The 23,474-nt window shown below is 45.8% G+C and overlaps 1 protein-coding gene across 3 annotated transcripts in view; it reads right to left on the bottom strand.

Moving 5' to 3' along the window:
• Window positions 1-917: 917 nt before the first annotated feature.
• SPECC1L (sperm antigen with calponin homology and coiled-coil domains 1 like) overlaps window positions 918-23,474 on the bottom strand; it is a 128,805-nt gene continuing 106,248 nt past the window's right edge. The window contains exons 13-15 of one of the 3 annotated variants that reach the window (XM_008069096.2): window positions 4,343-4,459; window positions 3,196-3,255; window positions 918-1,231 (exon numbers count right to left, since the gene is read on the bottom strand). In XM_008069096.2, coding sequence (XP_008067287.1) covers window positions 1,142-1,231; window positions 3,196-3,255; window positions 4,343-4,459 — 267 coding nt within the window. In that variant the 3' untranslated portion in view covers window positions 918-1,141. The remainder of the gene's footprint in view (window positions 1,232-3,195; window positions 3,256-4,342; window positions 4,460-23,474) is intronic. The other 2 variants (XM_008069097.2, XM_021718089.1) reach the window with 2 other exon arrangements.

Below are 23,474 nucleotides of genomic sequence, written 5' to 3'. Positions count from 1 at the left end.
GGGAGGGTGGGGCACGGCAGTGGAGCCAACTCCACCACCGAATCCCTGATGACAGAAGGCAGCTGGCTACCCTTACCAGGAGAGTTAAGGCACTTTCTTAAACTCTTGCCTAGGAGGATTATGTCTCAGCAACTCAGAACTGACTTAAAATTACACCCTCTGACTTCCTAAAGTTGTTTACTTTTTCTCCTGCTACTTCCTACTCCATTCCTTGCTCTTGCCATACTACTGTTCAGATTGTGTTTTATCTTTATGCTTATCAAAACAATTTAACTTTGGTTCCAATAGAACAGAAGCTATTTATCCCAATATTGTTCATAACAAAACAACAATTTTAACTAGGTGAACTCACGACCAAGAAACCGAAAGACAGGACTAGGAGCTCCAAAGCCCCTCCAGGGAGGAGGACAGGTTGCAAAGTACCAGGTGTTGGGACGCTGCACCTGCTCCTGCCAAAAGCCCAGTACTGTGGATGTGGCAGCCGCAGTAGCCCTGAGAGCTGGGGACACCTGCACCACAGGGTCTCGGGTCTTGACACTCTTAGCTAAAGGTAAAATGTCTTGACCCACTGGTCAAGACAGCTCAGTTGGGTGGAAGGAGCAGCCGACCCCTTCTGTAGTGATGTGCTCCTGAAAAGCAGGTCCCTGTGAAGGGCCCAGAGTGCTGGGAAGTTGAAACTTCTGCCAGGCAGGCTTTCCTCCTTGGTCCTCACCAGCAATGGAACCTATGCTGGTCAATAGTTGAGAAGTGCTGTGGCTTAAGCTTCCATCAACCCCCGGGGAGTTTCCCACATAAATTAATCCCTCTTCCCAAGTTGAGCTGTACATGAGCCCTTTGCACCCAGAGCATTAATGTAGTTCAGTATTCTCTTCAGAAGGAAACTCCGGCAGCCAATGGCCTGTGTGATATGAACAGAGCCCACACGACTCAAGTGAGTGGGTCATACAGGAGGAGCCCTGGTCTGAGCCATGGGTCACAGGGCCAAGTTCTCCCAACGTAGAGGCCCAAGGCTGGAAGCTCATACGATGTGGGCAGCCCAGAGTCACTGAAAGCTTTACAGGGGTGCGTAGCTAATGGCATTGGTCTTGCTTGGTAACTGCGGAGGGTCCTCCAGCCATCAGGGCAGCTTCTCTTGGTGTGTTCAGGTTTCAAAGTACTTGTAGATAGCCGTCACGTACAGCATCACGTTCTGCCAATCTGGCCGTTCAGTCCGCACCATTTCATTAATGTCCTGTCAGAGAAGGAAGAGACTCACTTTGGATGCAGGTCACCTCCTGGCCATCCCAATGGGCTCATTGCCACAGCAGTGTGGGCTCTTGGGGTTGAATGGGGCCTTAAAGGATTTTTCAGTCTAAGCCTGATTACCTGTTTCAAAGGCCTGGCTAAGAATGCCTCCTCCAAGAGGTGCCTCTTCCCCGGGCTTTAGCGTCGTCCCAGAGCTGCCCACCCCTGCAGGACACATGCAGGGCCACTTCTCTACTCCCCACCAGGCTCTACAAGGCTGGAAGGGTTTCATCCAGTCTAGGGGGAACCTCCTCCCTCATGACTTCTCTTCTTAAACCAATTCTTGGGGACATTTCTGAGAGCCCTCTTCAGTCCAGGCACTGGCTGAGGAGACTTTCTGTGTTGGGGACTCCCAGAACCAACACTCTGATGACCATCATCATGGACATGGTTGACCTGTGGGATGTGAACTGATGTGATAAGAAAACAAACTTAGGAAACTGTGAACCAAGAGCATGGGGAGCTTCCTGAGGGCCAGGGCTGAGAGAACCCTTCCCATAGGTGAGGACAGAATATGCAGCTGAGCGTGCAAGACCCAGAGGCACCTTGGTGACTTGGTACAGAAAACAGAACACCTGTCTGTTCCATGCAACAATCTTGACTATAAAAGTTTTTAGAGTGAGGTAACTGACCACTTTTTGTTTGTTTGTTTGTTTGTTTTTTTGAGTTGGAGTCTCACTCGGTCGCCCAGACTGGAGTGCAGTGACTGCTCCCGGCCACCGCAGCCTCGCCTGCTGGGCTCCGGCGATCCTTCCGCCTCAGCCTTCCGAGTAGCCAGAATTACAGGCATGCGCTACCATGCCCAGCTGATTTTTAAATTTTTATTGTAGAGATGAGGTCTCACTGCCCAGGTGGGTCATGAAGACCACTTTTTATATATTAGAATTTTACACGTGTGATGCAAATATCCAGTAATGTTTAATATTTAACTTATTTCTCCCTATACAGTTGAATAGAGGAAACCTTTAAAAAAAAAAAAAAGGCATGTTTCTATGAATTTAGAAGATACCTGTGGCATGAACACTCTGGTGATGTAAGTACCTCTTTACAGAACATCCAGATGCTACAAATCAGGGCGATGGGCACCTGGGGATGAGGAGGTAGCCCTGGAGGGCTGCAGAGGTACTCTGGGTCCCAGGGCAGTTCTGGAGTCTGACCTGAGCCTTCCCATGGGTTCTCTCCTTTGTGAAAACCACTGAGCCCTGCACTCTGGTCTGCACGTGTCCTACATGACGCTTCAGCACTCAATTTACTTAATGAAAGTGTCTCAAGGGATAAAGCTCAGCTTTGGATGTAGATGAAGTATTTTCCCCCATAAAGTTGGGTTGGGTGATGATGAAAGCCCACCTATGTGAGCCTGGCAGAGGCCTGAAGAAGAGTCTGGGAACAAATGAGGTCTCTACAGCTCCCTTCTCGCCTGTGAGCACCAGTTCCCCATAGCCTTTGTGAGGAAGTACAGGAAACCCTTGTCTAGCCTCTAAAGCACCTGGCCTGACTCAGGAGCTGCCCTGCTCTCTCCCTCCAGACTGACAAAATACAGAGAGACTTGCTGGCATGTGACTCTCAGACAGCAACATTTATAAACATGTGACATTTTTCCTCTGGTCCAAAGGACTCCCTTATAGAAGAGACAACTATGAGGAACAGTCCCATGCAAGGTCTGCTGCACCTGTGGTCTCCAGACCCCATCCCACTTCCCAGCGCTTCATGAGGGTCATAAAGTGCCCGAGCAGGGAGCCAGATCCCACATCTGCACCCCCTGGATGGGACCCTCCCTTGGTGCCAGCCCACCCAGCAGCCGCTTATCACCAGGCAGCCCTGCTTCCCAATACCCATGTGGTTTCAGCTTAAATAGGACAAAGCTCTTCCCAACCAGGAGGGCCCTACCAGTGACTTGGGACAGGGGCTTACCAGTGTGGATTTGATGCCGACACTTTCAGCTGCCTGGAAAGCCAGCGTGAAGTTCCTTCTCTGTAAAAGAAACCAAGTTAGACCCGCCTGGGGAACTTGGCGAGACCTCATCTCTACAATAAAATAAAAAATCAGCCGGGCGTGGTCGTGCACGCCTGTAGTTCCAGCTACTCAGAAGGCTGAGGCGGAAGGATCGCCAGAGCCCAGCAGGTCCAGGCTGCGATGGCCGGGAGCAGCCACTGCACTCCAGTCTGGGCGACAGAGTGAGACTCTGACTCCAAAAAAAAAAAAAAAAGAAAAGAAACCAAGTTGCTGCAGTGTCCAAAACAATGCAAGGAGAGAGTCCACAGGGCCTTCACAACTGCTGGCAAAGATGCTCCTGCAGATGACACCCACCTATACCTGGTGCCAAAACAAGCCTGCTGAGGGTACTTGAGACTCCAAGTCACACCAAGCACCACTCACAGGGCCTGCCTGCTCTCACTCCTCACCAGCTGTGAGAGATCCACACCACTTGTTCTTTCCTCACTACAGAGAAGCTCACTACTGACACTGACTCGAACCAGTTGGACACCCCCTCCCAAAGCTAGTAAGGAACACCTGTCAAATGGGTTTCCTTCTGTGGAGATCTTCGAGGGTTATTTTCAGGGCTGGGGGCTGACATGGGGGAAGCAGGGGACCAGGAACAGGGCTTTGGGCCAGGATCCTCTCCCAGTGCCCATCTGGGCAGGGCCTATCTCCTGACCCCGTCCCCCAAGGAGCTCTCTGAATGGGAAACCCCCAACCATAGCCCAGGAGGTCATATGGTTGGTGTTTCTCACCAGTTCTGAGACCCACAGTGCAGAGCAGGCCATGGAGTGAAAGCACTTCTGATGACGCCCTTGATCCTAAATATTGTCACCCAGGCAGGAAAGGCTGCTCCCACTGGGAATGATATCACATGGGGAATTCTGAACTGGCCAAATGTTCCACATGAGGTGGGTCAGGGACTGGTAGGTTTAGCAGATGACATAATTCCAGAATACGACCCACCTGGAGGCCAACCAGTGCTGTGGCATGTGACTATCGATGGCAGGTGCTGCCCCACCTCACTCCACCTCCCCCCCTGCATGGATGCCAGGAACTGGCCCTCTGTAGTCTGCCCTACCTTATCCTGGCTGTTCAGTTCTTGGTATGGAATGTGGGCTGGCAGATATGTATGCAGGAGGGCACAGAAGGCCAACCCGTCATTCCAGCTGCTGCTGAAGTTTGTGATGTCAATATTCTGAAGGAAAGGAAAAAAAAACAGGTAAGCAACAAATGCTGTGACCCTCTCCAGAGACAATGAGAAGGGTGGAGGAGGCCTCAGATGCCACGGGGCCTCCCAGACACAAAACCAAGCCCCAGGCAGGACAGTCTCTGGAAAAACCGCAGCATGTTGAGGGTCATTTCCAAAGTCCACCTGGCATCTGTGACACCCCCCCATCCCACCCTCTAGCTGCAGACACAGTCATGCCTGAACCTGGTATAGCACAGGTGTCCACACATTACTTATTTTGTTGCATACACAGAGAGGCCTCCAGGCCACTAGGCTGGCCTCCTCCACAAACTGCTAGGGGGACAACACAGACAAGAGGACATGGGCAACAACCAATGACCTTTAAAGCACCAAGCATTAGAATGCAACTCATTCTTCATTGTTTGTTAGTACCTAAAAGATCCTCCAAATCAGTGTGGATTTCAGAGCTTGCTCACATGCGAAGATGCCACCTACACTTCTCGCTGTGCTGACACCAGCTCTGAGGGTGGGAAATGAGGACAGCAATGCTGTGGTCCCAGAGAACGGCTCTCTATATGCACTGGGGACCTCTGTGGCTCTCATCAGCACACACTCACAGTTAAAAAAATAATTTAAAGATACAGGTTTGTTTGAAGATATCCTTGATGAGGCAGGCAGAATTTATCCACGTGATTAAAAGCCTCAGTGCCCCTCGTACGTCTTGTGTGTGGGAAGGAAAGTGCGCGGGGCGCCTCAGTCCTGTGGCCATGGGATCAGCTCTGCCAAGGGGAACTGTGGGGCACAGAAGGGGAGGCAGGGCTATTCTGTTAAGAAGAGTTGAGACTCAGTCTGATGTCTCCGATTAGGGACACTAAGGAACCAAAAGGTATGCACCATTCACAGTATTTTATGTGATATTGCAACTCAGCTGGTATAAAGCCTTTTTCTCTGTTTGCAACAATTCTTCTGAAGATAAATCCATACATTTAAGTTTTGCTAATTCACAGGCTTTATGTAGATGTCACAAACTGAAAAAGCCACCCCCCCTCAACGCTTTGTTCACATCTCATGCCACTGACAACTACATCACGAGTCAGCTTCCTTAGGTGACTGATCATCTAATTGAAGGCAAACTGCCTAGTTCCTGGGTAGCATTTCCTACTCCTCCCAGGAACGAGTGATCCACAGCAAAATACAAATACTATTTACATTTGTATAGAGTTTTATAAGTTTACAAAGTACTTTGCCATTTTTGACCCCACAGTTAGGTCCTAACACTAAGTGGGGGACCTTTAGCTCAGAGACAAGGGCAGGTAGGGCAATGGGGACCAAAGCTCAGAGCTGTGAGGATGTGTCCAGGCAGCCAGGCTGGGGGACCACCCCCCCAAGCTTTCAAGGGAAATCACCTCAGCCTAGCCTCACAGCTCTGGGTGGGTCTCCTTACAAAGTAGCAGCCACATGGAGGAGTGTGAGGCTGATTTCTCATCAGTTCCATCATCAAAATGTATTTTCTACCCCCAACTGCCCGTGCCCAGAATGCTGCCCTCTGGGGGTGTCCACACAAAGCACGAGTCTTCTGAAGGACAGCAGCCCCAGAGCAATTTCTTTTTTTTTTTTTTATTGTAGAGATGAGGTCTCACCAAGTTGCCCAGGCTGGTCTCGAACCTCTGAGTTCAGGCAATCCTCTTGTTTTGGTCTCCCAAAGTGCTGAGATTACAGGCTTGAGCCACCGTACCCAGCCTGAGCAATTGCTTTCATAGGTCATTAACCCGACAATCAGCTGCTTCCAATTTCTCCATTCTGACCCTGAGACACTCTGAAGAAAGTGAGCAGATTAAGGAAGAAAGGGATGCAAACTTGCCAAGAGACACATGAGAAGGTGGCAGGAGGCTTGTAGTAGCCAATGTGCTGCCAGTCTGACTTGGCTACTGAGGAGTGTGTCACCAGGCTCCACTGACAGCCCTCCCCAAACACCTGAGCCAGGTTAGAATCCTTCCTGCCTCAGTGTGGCAGTCTTCAGGTTCTCTGGACATGAGAATCGGACCTGCTACGTTTCCAAGAGGCTTGGTCGCCTTCCATAAGGCTTGCTGCTCTGACCATGAGTTAAGTCACTACCCCCAAAAAGGTTCTGACAACCTTATGCAGATGTCTTGCCACAAACGGTGCTTGACAGTTACACTCCCATAACGCACACACACAACGTCGCCTCTTTTATCTCACCCAAATCTCAGGAAGCAGCCGGCTGGACAGTCAGGTCCATCAGGGAGGAAATCAGGAAGAGGCAGAAGTGCTCAGCAGGTGGCAGAGTAGACAGGGACAGGAGCCTTATCCCCAAGCATCCTGTGAGCAGTATCTCACCTTGTGCTCACAATCATCCCAGAGCAATATGAAAGGAGGCTGAGGCTCAGAGAGGCCAAGACACTTGCATTGGCTACAGAGCTGGTCTGTGGAATCATTTGGAGTCAGGTCTATCACAGCAGGATCAGCCTGCTTTCCTTTAGGTGTTCTGGTGATCTTTCCTAATGCTCTGTGCAAAGTGCCACATTTTCACAGCATGAATAAGCTTAGACTGGGGGTGCAGAGAAGATGGCAGGAATGAAACACAAAAGACATGAAAGATGGGTGACGACTCATCCACCATGCAACTGGCAGGGTGCAGTGCAAAATGAAAATGCAGGGTCCCTTGTTAAAAATGCAGAGGAAAAAGCCAAAAGGCGCTAAAAAAAAAATGTCAGGTCCCAGGTGCTAAGTGTCTGATGAAAGAGCCAAGCCCATCGGGCATCGCTGCAGGGAGAGCAGACCAGGAAGTGTCTTTATAACTTGAGGAGCTCTGTGAGAGGCCAGTGGCAGCATCTGGCCCCTAGAGGTCACATTCATTTCTGGAGGAAAACAAACCTTCACTTCCTGCCACAGCCGCCCCTTTGGCTCCCTGGAACACAGGCGGCTCTGGCAGGGTCGCGGACGTGCCTGGCCTCACCGTGTGCAGTGCCTCGAGGCAGAGGCAACCAGCTGCCCAGCTGTGGGAACCCCGGCATTCCCTGGCCACAGCTTCCTCAAGACAAACCCAGCACCCAATGGGAAGAAACTGCTGCTTCTGCACCTGACCCTACCCAAAACCTCCAGGAGGAGACTTCATTTACAAAACATGCCAGGGTAGAGATCTGAACCAAGAAAACAATGGCTCCTTTAGTTCCAGGGTAGGGGGCATTAACACTTGGGTACCTGAAAACCAAAATTTCAAATCAATACAACTAAAGCTCAAACCAAGGCTGACTAGTTGGGGGTTGCCACCTCCCTTAACCCTCAGTGGGCTGGATGGGAGCTGGCCAGGCCACTCTGCCTCCTGCCTGTTAAGATGGGTGCCAGTAAGTAGTGAACCCAAGAGAAATCTGGGCATCCACTCACTCCTCTGCCTCCTATCCACCATCCAAAGAGACACTGCAGGAAAAATGAGCCAGGCCTTGAAATAGAAGTGCTTCCAAAGACAGGAGAGAACAGGCCCTCTACTCCCAATCTCACCAGCTGTTTCACTGTTTGGACTCTTCTAGGTTGAAAAATCTAACTACTAATGAAGCAATGTTGACTAAAGATAAAAAGGTCTACAAACAACAAAGTTGGCTTCTCTGAAAAGCACAGCACTAGAAAATCCAGACAGGAAGGTGGAGTGGCTCCTCTGGCTTCCTCCCTGGAGCTCCTTGTTACATGGCAATCACAGCCCATTAATATGATGGCAGGATTAGTAAGTATTTTAGAGAACAAATACATGGAAAGATACAAAAATCACACTGCATCACCAGAGAAATGACTTCTCCCTTCTCCACCCAGTGAAGACTCCTCTTTTAGCAGCTGGGACCAGCCCCCCGCTGGAAGGGGGCTCCTGCACACCTTTACCCACCAGGTACATAACCTGCCCCGTTCCCAAACTCAGAACACCCAAACTCCACACTACTGGAGGACAGCAGGGATGGGCGGAAGATCCTGAGGCGCTCACTGCAGACACACCTATACTTCCTGCCTGGACCTACAGAGTGGCCTGGGAGCAGCTTGGTATTCTGTCCCCATCTGCATGAGGTTTGAGGCTAAACTTCCTGTTGATTTCTAAGGTGGCAAAAGGTACAGGCAGGTGAATCTGCCTGTGGATTGCTGGCCCATGCAATGTATGATCATTTTATCTGCCTAGGAATTCTTGGCAACTGAGGAAAAAAGTTAAAGTTTTTATGTCTTGGAAAAATCAACTCAATACTACCAGTATGAATCTTGTAGGCAGGGTATGGTCCAGGTTTGACACTTTCTGGGTACATGACTTGGACTTCTATAAAGTGGACATGCAAATCCTGGCCCATACAGGAAAATGAATCATGAAACTGTGGCGTTCTTTACATGCATTAGGCATGTTTTAGGGTTTTATTTACTTATGATAGTTACTGTGTAGCAGATGGCATCAGCCCAATCCAGGACAACAACAAGCAACAGAAACTCTGAGAACATCCCTAGGCTGCTCCTTCCTGGAGCCCTGCTTCTGGGCACACGGCCACAATTCCATTGACCCTCATCATATTTATGTAACTTGCAAATGTTCACCTGCCTTCATACAAAAATATGGAGCAATACCACGTGGCTCGGTATATGGCTCCCTTCCTTCTCTAAGGTTTGGATGAGAAACTCAGATAACAAACTATCTCAAAATCCCAACTTCTAAAGTGTTCACTCAAAACATACTGGTAGGAAACATGTTCTAGAATCACTTGTTTCAAAGCCATTCAAATGCCTTTTGAATTTGAATGGCTTTGAAACAAGTGATTCTAGAACATGTTTCCTACCAAGGCAGCACCTGCCCACCCCCAGTTGGCCTCCTGGTAGGAGTGTTTTCTGCAGGCCTACAAAGGCCTTATCAGGATTAGTGTAAAAACAGAAAAGTAAAGGGCCTAGAGCCATGTTCTTCCACCATTGTAAAGGAGACCTGCACCTTGGAGAGGAGACAGAGTGTCATCAGAGTTCTGTACCCCAGCATGGAATCCACACATTAATGTGTTCACAGAAATGCTTCTGGGGACAGCTGGGGGGAAAGGGCAGCTGAGGTTGCTGAGCAGAAGACCTGGGAATGGATTGCTCTTTTTGAGGATTCATTGCCCCATTCAGTGATTGCTCACCTGGGGCCAGTCTGTCCTTACATGGAGCCAGGCCCCAGGATCAGGTCTCTCATGGGTGGGCATCTTGTAGGACAGAACTGATAAGTGGGCCTGACATGGTCCAGGGTTTGAGGAAGCTTCAAAGGGAAGTGTGACTGGACTGAGGTCAGAAGAGCAGCCAGGAGCAGGCGAAGGGCAGTAAGGGGACATCAGAGGCCAGAGGCATAACAGCTGCAGAGATCCGTGGCAGGCTGGAGCTAAAGCAAACTGGACTTGGTGACAGACTAGATAGGAGGAGGAAGAGGGCACATGGTCCCAAGGACAGCCTTTGGTTTCTGTGGGCAGAACTGGATGCCGATGATGACCTTCACAGAGGCAGAGCTTGCTATAGGAGGGTGGGTCTCAAGCAGATGAAGGGTGTGTTTTTGGTGCATTAAGTTCAAGGTACCCTGGAGACATCTAAAGGGTGCCTGGTGATGCTAACGAGTGGGTCAGGAGCTCAGGAGAGTGGTGCAGAGAGAGAGAAAACGTGTGTCATCAGAGTTCCAGATGGAATTACCTAGGGACAGTCGCCATGGGCAGTGAGCAGGAAGGAGGTCTCAGACCCAGACCCTTGGAACTGCCACCAATAACAGCCACATTGAAGAGAATAGCCTTTAATGGGACACAGGGGAAGTCTGAGGGTGGGGAAGGTGGGAGGGGAAAGAAACCAGAAGGCAAAGGAAGAGAGTGCTTAAAATAATGGACAATGCAGTAGTGCTGCTGAGAGGCCAAGAGGACTTAGTAAAATCTCCAGCAGTTAGTGACATATGGGTTGCTTAACATTAACCACAGAAAGCAATGGCAAATCAAGGGAAGAGCAGTCACCAATCAGGGGTGTGTGTATGTGTGTGTGTTTTTAAAGAGACGGGGGGTCTTGCTATTAGCAGTCACCAATCAGGGGTGTGTGGGTGTGTGGGTGTGTGTGTGTGTGTGTGTGTGTGTGTGTGTTTAAAGAGACAGGGGGGTCTTGCTATTTTACCCAGGCTGGGCACAAACTTCTGGACTCAAGCAATCCTCCTGTGCCAGCCTCCCAAACAGCTGGGTACACAGGCGTGAGCCACCACACCCAGCTCACAAATCTTCATAGGTTAAATGAGCTTTAATAGTGTTACAACTTTTACAGATAATCTTTTTACAATGTGTTTATTTCACAAAGGTTGTCTAGAAATGGAATTTCTAGACTGTAAAAGTGGCATTTTTGATGCATTAGGAAAGCCGTTATCTTCCAGGGTTTTCCCTCTGAGGGAAAGCTGTTTGTGCTCTGCAGATTAATGGAGGAGCTGCAGGCCTTAGGCTCTGCACTCATGCCCCAACTCCATATCAACAGCATCTGGAGCAGGCAGTAAAACTCTTTCAAGTAAACTATTCTTTTTTTTTTTTTTTTTTTGAGTTGGAGTCTCACGCCATCGCCCAGGCTGGAGTGCAGTGGAACACTCATGGCTACCCCAGCGTCGACCTGCTGGGTTCCAGCAATCCTTCCACCTCAGCCTTCCAAGTAGCCGGAAGTATAGGCGCACACCACCATGCCTTACTAATTTTTTATTTATTGTAGAGACGAGGTCTTGCCAAGTTATATCTGAGCTGGTCTTGAACCCGTGGGCTCAGGCAATCCACTCGCCTCGGCCTCCCAAAGTGCTGGGACTACAGGTTGAGCCACCAAGCCTGGCCAAGTAAACTATTCTTAAAAGTCACAAAATTTTGACTCTAAAGGATAAATGCATACTAATAGAAGGACTTTCTATGGTTCACTAATCACAGCCAATGGTGCTAATCTCTTTAAGAAGCAAACAATTTTCTTTTAAAAACAGACACAAGAGCAACGCAACCCCTTTGGGTCCTCTCCTGCTCTGGGAGTTTTTCTGTCCTCTCAATAAACTTTGCTTTTTAAAAAAAAAACAAAAAACAGACACAAAACATATAGTAATTATAATGCAAGTTTCTTATTGATGAATTCAGATTCTGCATTTAGTTTTCAGGTCAATTTAGCGATATTCTATTCTATAAGATAATTCTATGTTAGGTCTAGGGTGGACAAAACAAGACACACGACATGTACCAGAACAAAAGTCCCAAACAGCCTCTGCACAGACTTGGCTGAGGAGCTCTAGCCAATTTTCTCCTAAGAGTGCACGTCCTCCCATCCAGGAAATGTTACTAAGAGACAGGGGACATATGGGGTCTATTTCACAGTGACAGCTGATGTCCTTTCCATCCTCATGAAGACTTGGATGTAGGCTTACAGAGCTGATTCTGACACCTTCACCCTTCCAAGGGATGGCAGGGTGGTTTCCACTCCCTGCTCCTTTACCTGGGACGGAAGCCCCAGTTTCAGGTGTGACGCCATCTTCTGTCTGCAGCCTTTAGGTGGCTGTCTCAGTATGCTTTTGTATGCACTGAGAGTTGGGAGATGGGATGTGAAAGCAAAAAATTACACAAATCTCCACATAAAAGGTTAAAAATATGTCATAAAATATTGTAAAATGTTTTCAATTTGTTTGAAGCTTAATTAAGGGCTATAAAATATACCCCCAAATAACACATGCTCTTTGAATAACTATGAAGGTTCTGATCTTTTTAAAGAAATGCCACTTTTATGGTCACATGGCAAGAAGCCAAAGTCAATTCTCCACTGACATGTGCAAGAACCCATTTCCTTATGCCTGTCTGGACTGCAGAGAGCAGTGTCCCCAGAGCCACACTTGGGCAGAGGTATCCTCACTGGCACTAGCTTTGAGGATACCACACTGTTGAACCACAACCTGGTGCACTCAGAATGAAACCTGCTGGGGGTCATAGCCTAGCCTTCGGGAGATAGATATGAGTTACCAACAAAACCCCTGCCCACACCCATGGCACCATTCCCACCCATGCTGTGGGGCAGGGTTTGGAGGGTATTTGGGAGCCTGAGTGAGGGGTACCTTTTCTGTGTATGCTATGGTGAGCGAAGACATAAGACCTAAAAAGGAGGAAGAAAACAGGAGATGGTGTTTATCACTCTGGGTAGGGCTGTGAAACAAAAGGCCCTGGGAGTGATGAATGGGAGCCCGCCAGGGAGCCCTGGCTGCTGGTCTGAGTGTGCTGCCTAGGGGACTACAGTGCTCTAGCTCCTTCTTGAGGGTAAGCCAAGCTCTGGTCCAGGTTAGGGAAAGCAGCAGGTTTTCAACAAGAGTCTCGACCAGGTTCACTGAATTCACGTGCTGGTGCTTTGGTGGTGGAAAGAGAAAGAAGGAAGCCCTGCCAGGGAGTCAAAGCTGAGCCAGCAGCCTCTGAAGACAGGCCTTGTATCTCTGTCCCTGTTGTGAGAAGGGGGTCCCAATAAGGACCCTCAACCTTCACTGTGCACCAGAATCACCTGCACAGTTTTTTCTGAGTTTCCATATGTTCAGCTCCACTCTAGAGAGGCTCACCCAACTGGTGTGGATGGACTGGGTCTGAGCATCATTTTACTTAAAGGTTCTCAAGTGACCTGAATCCGCAGCCAATGGGGAAGCCCACCAATCTAAAAATGAAGGTGGATGGTAAGAGCAATGGAGTGGAACATCTAAGACATTACATCTGTGAATTTAGATGATTGCTTGCAATAGCATACCCAGCCCAGCTTAGAAACCACTCGTGATCTGAGTGCTGGGAAATCAAGGGAGAGGACCAAGCAACTGATAGAACAGTCCTGAACAAACTTTGTCAAAACAGGTGAACAGCCTACACAGGGATTCCTCTGTAAAGAGGAATACTACTCATGAATGAAGGAGTGACTGACAGAATTACCGAGAACCCCTGATAACGTTATCGGTGGCCAGTGACATCACAGACAGTGTCAGCCAGTCCTGAACAAACAAAGCTCCCCATCTGAGGTATTTCTGTCAAAAACATGAACTGGAGTCAGACCTGCTCTCCAGATCTATCAGTTTACACCAGGGATAACATCACGGGAATTTAATCAACAGAATCTAAAATGTGGGATAGTCTATAGGACACACAATCCTGTTCTTCCAAAAGAAAGTGAAAGAAAAATCGAAGAAGGCTGAAAGAGACCTAAAAGAGACATATTATCCAAATGCAACAGGGAACCTTATTTGGATCTTAATTCAAGCAAACCAACTGTAACTATGAAGCAATTGGGAAGTTGGAACTCTAAGTGTGGGATGACATTATAAAGTGGCTGGGGTTTGCCTCAGAATCCTCCAGGTGAAAGGTGGTGAGAGTGGGAGGATCCTATGGTGACAATTCCACCAATCGATAAATGAAAAAACAAAATGTGGTATATTCATACAGTGGAATGTTTTTCAGTCATAAGAAAGGAATAAAGTACTAATACATGCTACAACCTGAATAAATCTTGAAACATTAGGCTAAGTGAAAACCAGGCAAAAAAGGTCACATATTGTATGATTCCTTTTATATGAAATATTCAGAGTAGTCACATTCAGAAACAGGAAAACAGATTGGTGGTTGGCAGGTACTGGGGAAGGGGAAGGAGTGACTGCTTAATGGGTTTCCATTCTGGAGTGATCTAGCTCTAGAACTAGGTGATGATGGATGCACAACACTGCTAATGTACTTAATGCCACTGAGTTGTAGATTTTTAAATGGCTTTGTGGTAAAGGTTGTTTTGCCACAATAAAAAAAAAGTTAGCAAATGCTCTTAAGTAGTTATGCACAGTAACTCACAAGCAACTAAATTATCCTGGAGTGTTTACTTAGAAGTTATATTGCTTAAACTAAAAGGGGTTTTGTAGGAATTTATTACAGCCCTGCTTTAAGAATTAAAAATAATTCTTTTTTTTTTTTTTTGAGACAGGATCTTACTCTGTCACCCAGGTTGGAGTGCAGAGTGGCATGATCTCGATGATTATGGCTCACGACAGCCTTGACCTGGGCTCAGACGATCCTTTCACCTTAGCATCCCAAGTAGCTGGGCTACAGGCATGCACCACATGCCCAGCTAATTTTTTAATTTTTTTGTAGAGACGAGGTCTTACTATGTTGCCTAGGCTGGTCTCGAAATCCTGGGCTGAAGCAATCCTCCCACATCAGCTTCCCCAAGTGCTGGATTACAGGCGTAAGCCACTGCATCCAGCCTTAAAAAAAATAAAAATAGGCTGGGCTCAGTGGCTCAGCCTGTAATCTCGCGCTTTGGGAGGCCAAGGTGAGTGGATTGCCTGAACCTGCAGGTTTGAGACCCGCCTGGGGAACTTGGCGAGACCTCATCTCTACAATAAATCAAAAAAATTAGCTGGGCGTGGTAGCGCGTGCCTGTAGTTCCAGCTACTTGGAAGACTGAGGCGGAAGGATCACCGGAGCCCAGGAGGTCAAGGCTGTGGTGGCTGGCAGCGGCCACTGCACTCCAGTCTGAGCGACAGAGTGAGACTCTAACTAAAAAAATAAATAAAAATAAAAATTCTTAAAAACAAGCAGCTAAGAGTAGAAGGCAGAATATCACTAGAAAAACCAAGCACCTCTGGTAACTCAAAGGAATCTGATATATCATCCTCTGTAAATGGCTATCCCAAAGCCCAAGAAAGGGAACCTGTCCCTGGTTGTGTGAAAGAAGCAGCCATATTTAACCACAATGATATTGCCCAATATGCTCAAAGTAGCTTCACATAAGCAATATCTAAGGTACAATAATATATTTTGGGTTTAATGTGCTATAACTTTTTTTGGTCAAATGAACCTATTTTGAAGGGTTAGCAAATGTCACCATGAGAGATGAGAATTCATGTTCCCATACATTTCCCCTAAACCCCTCCAGAGGGAGACGTTCATGGAGGAGCACATAGGAGCCATAATGTCTGTTTTCTGAGAACTCAGGAAACTGCCTCTAGGCAGATGGGTGTCAGAAGAGAGCTGGTGGCTGGGTTACAGCTGATTAATGAACTCTAGGCATGTTGTGAGCAGTTTTATTAGCAACTTAGGAATTTGTTTTGTCTTTTCCAGTTAACATTTTCACAGATGTAGTTTAGCTTTGGCAAGGGTTATTACCCACTAAAACGCAATTTCAACTAAAGAGGACACTCAGAGTAATCCTCAAGTAGCAATCACCTTGGTGCGTGCCCTGGAGAAAAGCTTGGGCGAGGGAGGAAGAGAGGGTGAGGGTCCAGAAGTCGTGCTCTCATCCTAACTACTAACTGTTCTCCTGATCCTTTTAAGAGGACTGAAATGTTTGAGGGGAGAAAATTAGGCATTCTAAAACATCCTTGGAGGCCTTCTTCAGTTTATCCTCAGGACAAGACTCACTCATTTTGTCTTTAGATGGATGTAGGGAAAGCTGGGTGGTTTGGGCCTTGAGAGTTTTCTGGTATAACCAGCAGGGACTCACACGGAAATCCTGGACAGATGCCTTATCTGAGAAAAGGAGAAAAGGCTTTTCAGTTTATGCCAGAAAATTTTAGCTATAGGAAGCATCTTCGAGGCTGACTGCTTCTCCACTTAAAGTCTTTGATTTCCAAAATTTAAGAATTTCTCTCTCTCTTTTTTTTTTTTTTTTTTTTTTGAGTTGGTGTCTCACTCTGTCACCCAGGCTGGAGTGCAGTGTCATGCTCACGGCCACTGCAGTCTTCACCTGCTGGACTCAGGTGATCCTTCCACTTCAGCCTTCCAACCAAGTAGCTGGAACTATAGGAGCACCACCACACCTGGCTAATTTTTTTATTTACTATAGAGACAAGGTCTCATGCCATGTTGCTCAGGCTGGTTTTGAACCTATGGCCTCAGACAGTCTTCTCACCTCTGCCTCCCAAAGTGCTGGGATTACAGGCATGAGCCACTGCGTCCAGCCTAGTATTAGGCTATTAATGCACTATACAGCAACAAGATTTAGAACACTGCATGTGTGGTGAAACCTTACACGCATTTTGGATGGTCATTATTATTATTTTTTTTTTTGAGTTGGAGTCTCACTCTGTCACCCAGACCGCAGCCTGCAGCCTCGACCTGCTGGGCTCCGGCGATCCTTCCGCCTCAGCCTTTCAAGTAGCTGGAACTACAGGCACGCACTACCATGCCTGGCTAAGTTTTTGATTTATTGTAGAGATGAGGTCTCACCAAATTGCCCAGGCGGGTCTCAAACCCGCGGGCTCAGGCAATCCACTCACCTCGGCTTCCCAAAGTGCAGGATTACAGGCTGAGCCACCGAGCCCAGTTTTGTCATTATTCTTTTGGTACTCATTTCAGAGGAAGATTACCCACTCGCCTTACCCTCCAAACACCTGATGTAGGCAGAGACAGAATGAGTACCTAAAAAAAGGATGACTGGCCTTCCTTGGCAGTATACTTCTTATTTCTGAAATTGTAGGCAATGTATTTAGTCTGACGCAGGACACTCAGTCCATCCACGTACAACAGCCTGGACATAAAATGCCCCATGGTCTTACAGCAGCTTGGGAAGGAAATGATATCAGGAAAGAGATGCTCAATATAGCATGCTCACCTTATGATGAACTTATTTTATTGCTTACAGCAGGAACTGAAACGCTGTTTTAAATCTGTCACTGTATTAGTTTCTATACCTACAAGATATCATTCTGGCAGAGAGAAAAGGGCAAAACATCTAAAAAAGGTAACGCTCCTATGGTACCACACTATTACACTTCTCATCAGAGCATGCAATGGTTTACTTACTTTTCCTTTAGTTCAATAAATAAAAAGGGAAATCAGAAAACACTTTACTTTGGACCAAATATAACAAGATACCACCACTGGAAGAAAGTGACCAATGGGGCTGTCACCAAAGGTGAACCAGTGTTTCAGTGTGTAGCCCCACGTGGCACTTTACTCCTGACCCTAGACTTACTTTTTTTTGGTTTGTTATTTTTATTTTTTGAGTTGGAATCTCACTCTGTCACTCAGGCTGGAGTGCAGCAGCATGCTCATGGCCACCACAGGCTCGACCTGTTGGGCTCAGGCGATCCTTCCACCTCAGCCTTTCAAGTAGCTGAAACTACAGGTGTGCGCCACCACGCCTGGCTTATTTTTTTGATTTATTGTAGAGGTCTCACCAAGTTGCCCAGGCTGGTCTCAGACCTGTGAGCTCAGGCAATCCTCTTGCCTTGGCCTCCCAAAGTGCTAGGATTACAGGCGTGAGCCACCGTACCTGACTGCCTATCACACCCAGCTCATTTTTTATTTATTGTAGAGACAAGGTCTCACCAAGTTGCCCAAGCTGGTTGAACCCGCTGGCTCAGACAATCCCCTCACCTCGGCTTCCCAAAGTGCTGGGATTATAGGCTAAGCCATTGAGCCTAGTCGGGCACAAAATCTTAATAGACATTTCACCAAAGAAGATATACAGTGGCAAGTAAGCACAAAGAAATATGCTCAACACCATTAGTCATTGGGCAATTGCAAAATGAAAACCATGAGACACTACACACCTTCTGAAAGACTGGAGACTGACTATATAGTCTTGGTGAGGATTTGAAGGAATTGAACTCACACACTGCTGATGGCAAAGTGACATGGTACAGCTACTTTGGAAGAGAGTGCCATAGCTTATTAAAATGTTAAACTTATACCTACTGCATGATTCAGTATTCCTGAACTTTTTGGATGTCCATATGCAATGGACTGAATTTTCCTGTTCCCCCCAAATTCCTATGTTGAAATCCCAACCCTCAATGTAATAATATAGGAAGGTGAGGTCTTTGGGAGGGAATGATGTCATGATGGTAGAGTCCTAAAAGGGACCCCAGATGGCTCTTTCGTTTTCTTTATTTCTACCATGTAAGGACACAAGATGGCAGTCTGCAACTCAGAAGACGGCCCTTTCAAGAACCCAACCCTGCTGGCATCCTCATCTTAGACTTCCAGCCTCCAGAACTGTGAGAAATAAAGTTCTGTTGTTTGTAAGCCACCCAGTCTATAGCCCTTTGTTATAGCAACCCAAACTGACTAAGATACCATAAAAACACCTTTATGCAAATGTTCACAGGAATTTTAAGTACAATAAGCATTAACTGGAAACAACCAGTTGAATGGATATGAAATTTATGAGGTATAACCATAAAATGGACTATTACTCAGAAAACAAAAAAGTTAGTATCTATTGGTATGCACAGCAACATGAATATATCTCAATTATGCCAAGTGAAAGCAGCCAGAAATCCCCTTAAATTGTACACACTATGATTCCACTTATATAAAATTACAAAAAATACAAATAATTATACAATGACAGGCCTGTGGCTGCCTAGGGATGAGGGACTGCAAGGGAGACAGGTGGAAGAGAGTATAAGGGGCATGAGGAAACTTTTGTGGTATAACATGCTTATTGTATGTGATGACAGTTTCACAAGTGTATACATGTCAAAAGTTATCAAATCATAAACTTTAAATATATGCAGTTTATCTTATGTCAGTTATACCTCAATATATCTAATTAAAGATAAAAATAAAAAAGGAAGCCTGGATATCATTTAAGTACCACATAGGCTCTCTTCATTTTCAAGCTTTTTACTTCTCTGTGTTTCAGAGAGCATTTATATAATGGAATGTATACAAGGTCATACCATGGTAGAACTAGATACAGTCCAGACACAGTCCAAGGGACCATGATGAAAAGCTGATGTCTGGTGGAAGGCATCCTGGGTAGGTGCTAAAAGGCATAGGGTCATCGCATGTGTTCCAGCTAAATCTTAGGTGATTCACTACAAAGTCCTGCACCTGCAAACACACCTGCTTATATCATGTAGAATTCTTCACCAGACTGTCACTTATTCTCACCCTAACATTGCTTAATCTGCCCAGATTCCCTCTCGTTTGTGACGTGACTTCTTTTTTTTTTTTTTAAGCATCATAACGTTCTGCCAGTTAAGTGTCACAGTATTAGCTTCTCTACTTAAGTAAAACATGACAGTCCCTATGGCAGATTGGGTTTTCTAAAAACATCCACAGCATGATTTCTGGCCCCACATCCTCTTCAGAACCTTGCTACACCCCATCAAGAGATGCACGTATTTCCCTTCCCCTTGTGGCTGCCTTGACAAACAGAGTGTGGCAAAAGAGGTGCTGCATGACTGCCAAGACTGTCATAAAAGGTAGGGTGAACTTTGCCTGGGTCTCTTTCAGGACATTTGCCCTTGGACCACAGTCACCACATTGTGAGGAAACCCAGGCCACATGTAAGAGAGGTCACATGGAGATGTTCTGGTCACAGCCCCAGTGAAGGTCTTAATCAACAGCTACCCATCATCAACTACCAGACCTGAGAGGGAAGCCATCAGCTGATTCCAGCCCTCCAGCAGCACTGAGTCATCTCAGATGAAGCTGAATCAAGTAGAGATGAGACATCCTCATAAGCCCCACCCAAATTATACATTCATGATATAAATAGATGTCATTATTTTAAGCCATTAAGTTTTGGGTAGTGTTTATAGATAACCAGAGCTGCCTCCTTTCTACTGAATCTCAACAGTCCATTCAAAAAGGAAACTAGTTTATCTTTCCCCCTACCTACATTGTCTAACGGCTAATTGCCCTTTCCATAATTATTTAAAACAAGGCAGCAACAGGGCATCTTTACAAATAATCTGCTTTTACAAATGCAGTGGTCACCATAAATTGCCAGAATGACCTCAGGCTAAACTCATTCATGAAAACACAGAGCAATCATGTATCTAATGAAATCAACCTGTCAAACTTCAACTTTTCTGTGGAGGTAACATCCTTTATGTTGGCATCCCATCCAAAGTGGACAAAACACAAGGGAAAAATGACTCCTCATGATGCAAGGACGTGAAGCTTGTGCATGTTATTTGAGATGATATATAAAGACTATCTGACCTAGACAATTTAATGATTCTGCTTTTAACAAAATAATCAAGCAGCTCTTGGAAATATTAACTTATCTGATTTCTCTTCTATTTCTGGGCATTACTCATATTAAGAATACTTACTGGAAACTTACAGAGGAGCCCAGGACACTGTTGGGGAGGTGGGATAGCTCAGTAGAAAGAACTTGGGGCTGAGAGCTTGGAGCCCCAATTGCATGGCCTCAGGCAAGTGCAGCACCTTATTGATAGGCAGTTTTCTCACCTGTGAAATGGAAGCCCCAGTGTTCATGATTTCTTGGGGCTGTCTCAAGTCTGACTCTCTCCAACTTCTGAGAATGGAATTTTGGATATGATTCAGATGAAGTATTTTACATTTTATATAAGGAAATGCATCCTGAGACAATATTTTAAAGCTAACCAAGAACACTGGCAAATAAACCGTTTTACATACACCAGCAGGTTTCCTCTAAGTCATAAGTGGGAATTACATGGAGAAATAATGCAAGGAAAAGAAACAGAACTTTGAGCTAAGGAGAAGACAAGCCTCACTGAATGGAATGTTTGCTCCATTCAAATTGCTCAGGCCCGCACACCTCCCCCACTTTACAGGAGCCTGTCCCGCGGGTAAAGTAATAACAGGTATGTCCAAGTAATTGCTGCTGTTGCCTACACCCATGCCTCTGCCCAGAAGCTAGATGGGCACCATTCTTATCTTTCCAATGTATGAGTCCTGAATGTAGCTCTGAAAGATGCTCACAGTGAGGAGTGAAAGCATTTAAGAACTCATGCTGCATGCAACTCCTCCATGCCTTTATCTGGTAAGGAGGGCTAATTTGTGTCACCAGGTGTGTGTGTGACCAAATTCATTTATGGTAATGGTACTAAGCAATTAATTTTTTTAAAATTACAGCCCTGAAATTTCTGGAAACAGATATTAACAGTTGCTGTCAAAATCATATTCAAACAGAATGCAGTAAGTACACTGAGATTCTGGGAAAACTTGGTTTCCCAGCTGCTATGTTTGGCATTAAAAGGAATCCCCTGAAAACAGGAAACAGTTCTTTCACTTCACTGTAACTGAGAAGCCCATCTAACCTCTGCTATATACAACAAAGAGCATAGGCTCAGGAAGAATCCTGATGTATAAGCTCTTTCTATTCCCTGGTGACTCCCTGTGGAAACATGAAGATCTTGCCCAACCATCGAGCTTCCTGGATGGAGATATCTTGTCATCAGGGCAGAGAATAATTAGGCTCTATGAGTTTTCATTACTCCACTGTGGAGAACTTATACACAGTTCACATAAAGAATGGGTGGGACCACAAAGCTGGCCATTCTTGTTCCCTTTTGTTCAAGTATTTTTAAGCCCTGGAACACAGTGATATTTACAAACAATAAGATCTTTCTGTATACTTAGCTTCCATACAAGTGACAATGTAAAATGAAAAGATTTAAACTTTCAACCTAGATTTGATTCAGATCAAAATTCTTATCTACTCCCAGCACCTTTTTTATTTTTTAACTCTGGGAAGTCATTCCTGTGACCTAAGAGTCCAGTTATAGAAGAGGAAATTAAACCAACTAAGCTTTGCTTGGACTGTAAGAAATTCCTAATGCATTATTTTAACTTCATTCTGTCTACTGGAAGACTCTTAGCTTTCTCTAACCTTTCTCATCCCACCCTCCCCTCCTCCAGTTTTAACTCTAATCGTGAAGAAAGGATGCCAAGAAGGTAGAAAGACGAGAAAGAAGGATCAGTGGAAGAGTGGCATTCTGTAACGTTTTCCAGAGAGACCGAAGTCTTCTTTTTAAACAGGGGGAAGATATCAGTAGGAATAACACCCCCTGCAATGTTAGACACATGGGAAAGAGGGATCATGTGGGAAGAAGAAGCTTCTCTATTCCCTTGTCTCTTTCAGCATGTAATGATCAGGAAGAAATTAGAAGAAACCTGAGCTTTCGGGACCAATCTCTTTAGGTTATGAACGTCAGCTTCATACACAGAACCCACTCAACCCACAAGCTTCGAAACGGTGGGAATGAGTAGTAGCATGAGGGAGTTGGCTAACAACAACGTGCCAATCTTATGCCTGGATTGTGCAGGTAGCAAGTACCATACCGAACACTTCATACAATTTATAAACAGAACTTCCTTTTCTCCTATTTGTCTCCTATTTGTATTTTAACAAAGGAAGTTGTGAAGGACTGAGTTATTTTTATCTGTCCACCAGCTCTTACTCTACTGATTCTTTAATCAATGGGGATGCACAATTCTGGGAGAATAAAGGGTAAGTGTGTGTTTTTTCTTTTTCTTAAGAAAGAGGGTAGGGGGAAAAACCAAAATGAAGCATGCTAGACTTCTGGCTGTGGTAGAGCAAAAAGATAGACAATATATGAACAAACTATTAAAAACTAACCATTTTAGGGGACTGGAAATCAACCAAAGGTAAAAAAACAAACTAAGAAGCATTATTCATGAAACGGAAATAACATTTCAGGTAAGAATAGTGACAGTTTGTGGCCCTCTTGCCTGATACTGCTTTCTTCTCATCTTTTACTTTTAAAAATGTATTAAAATTGTATAAGGCAGTAATTATAACACTGTACTCTAGGGTTTGTAACACAAATAAAATATAACATATATTACTATAACACACTGGAGCAAAGTTGTGATAGTTTACAAATTAAGTCAGAAAAGTCTTAAGTAAACTGTGATAAGATTTGCATTGTAGAAAAATCACTTTTTAAAAATCACTATGAAAATAACTTTTTTTTATTTTTGAGTTGGGGTCTCACTGTTACCTAGGCTGGAGTGCAATGTGACCATGGCTACAGCAGCCTTGACCTGCTGGGCTTAGGCCAACTTTCTGCCTCAGACTCCCAAGTAGCTGAGGCTACAAGCCCACACCACCATGCCTGGGTAATTTTTTTCATTTATTGTAAAGACGAGTTCTTGCCATGTTTCCTAGCCTAGGCTGGTCTCAAACCCCTGGGCTCAGGCAATCCTCTTGCCTTGGCCTCCCAAAGTGCTAGGATTACAGGTGTGAGTTACTGCACCCAGTCAAAAATAATTTTTAAAAA

This window comes from Carlito syrichta, unplaced genomic scaffold (genome assembly GCF_000164805.1).
Source record: "Carlito syrichta isolate Samal-C Ts95f unplaced genomic scaffold, Tarsius_syrichta-2.0.1 Scaffold311810, whole genome shotgun sequence".
In the NCBI taxonomy this organism is placed as follows: domain Eukaryota; kingdom Metazoa; phylum Chordata; class Mammalia; order Primates; family Tarsiidae; genus Carlito; species Carlito syrichta.
The sequence above is the reverse complement of the archived record's forward strand: the minus strand, read 5'-3'. Positions and strand labels throughout refer to the sequence as shown.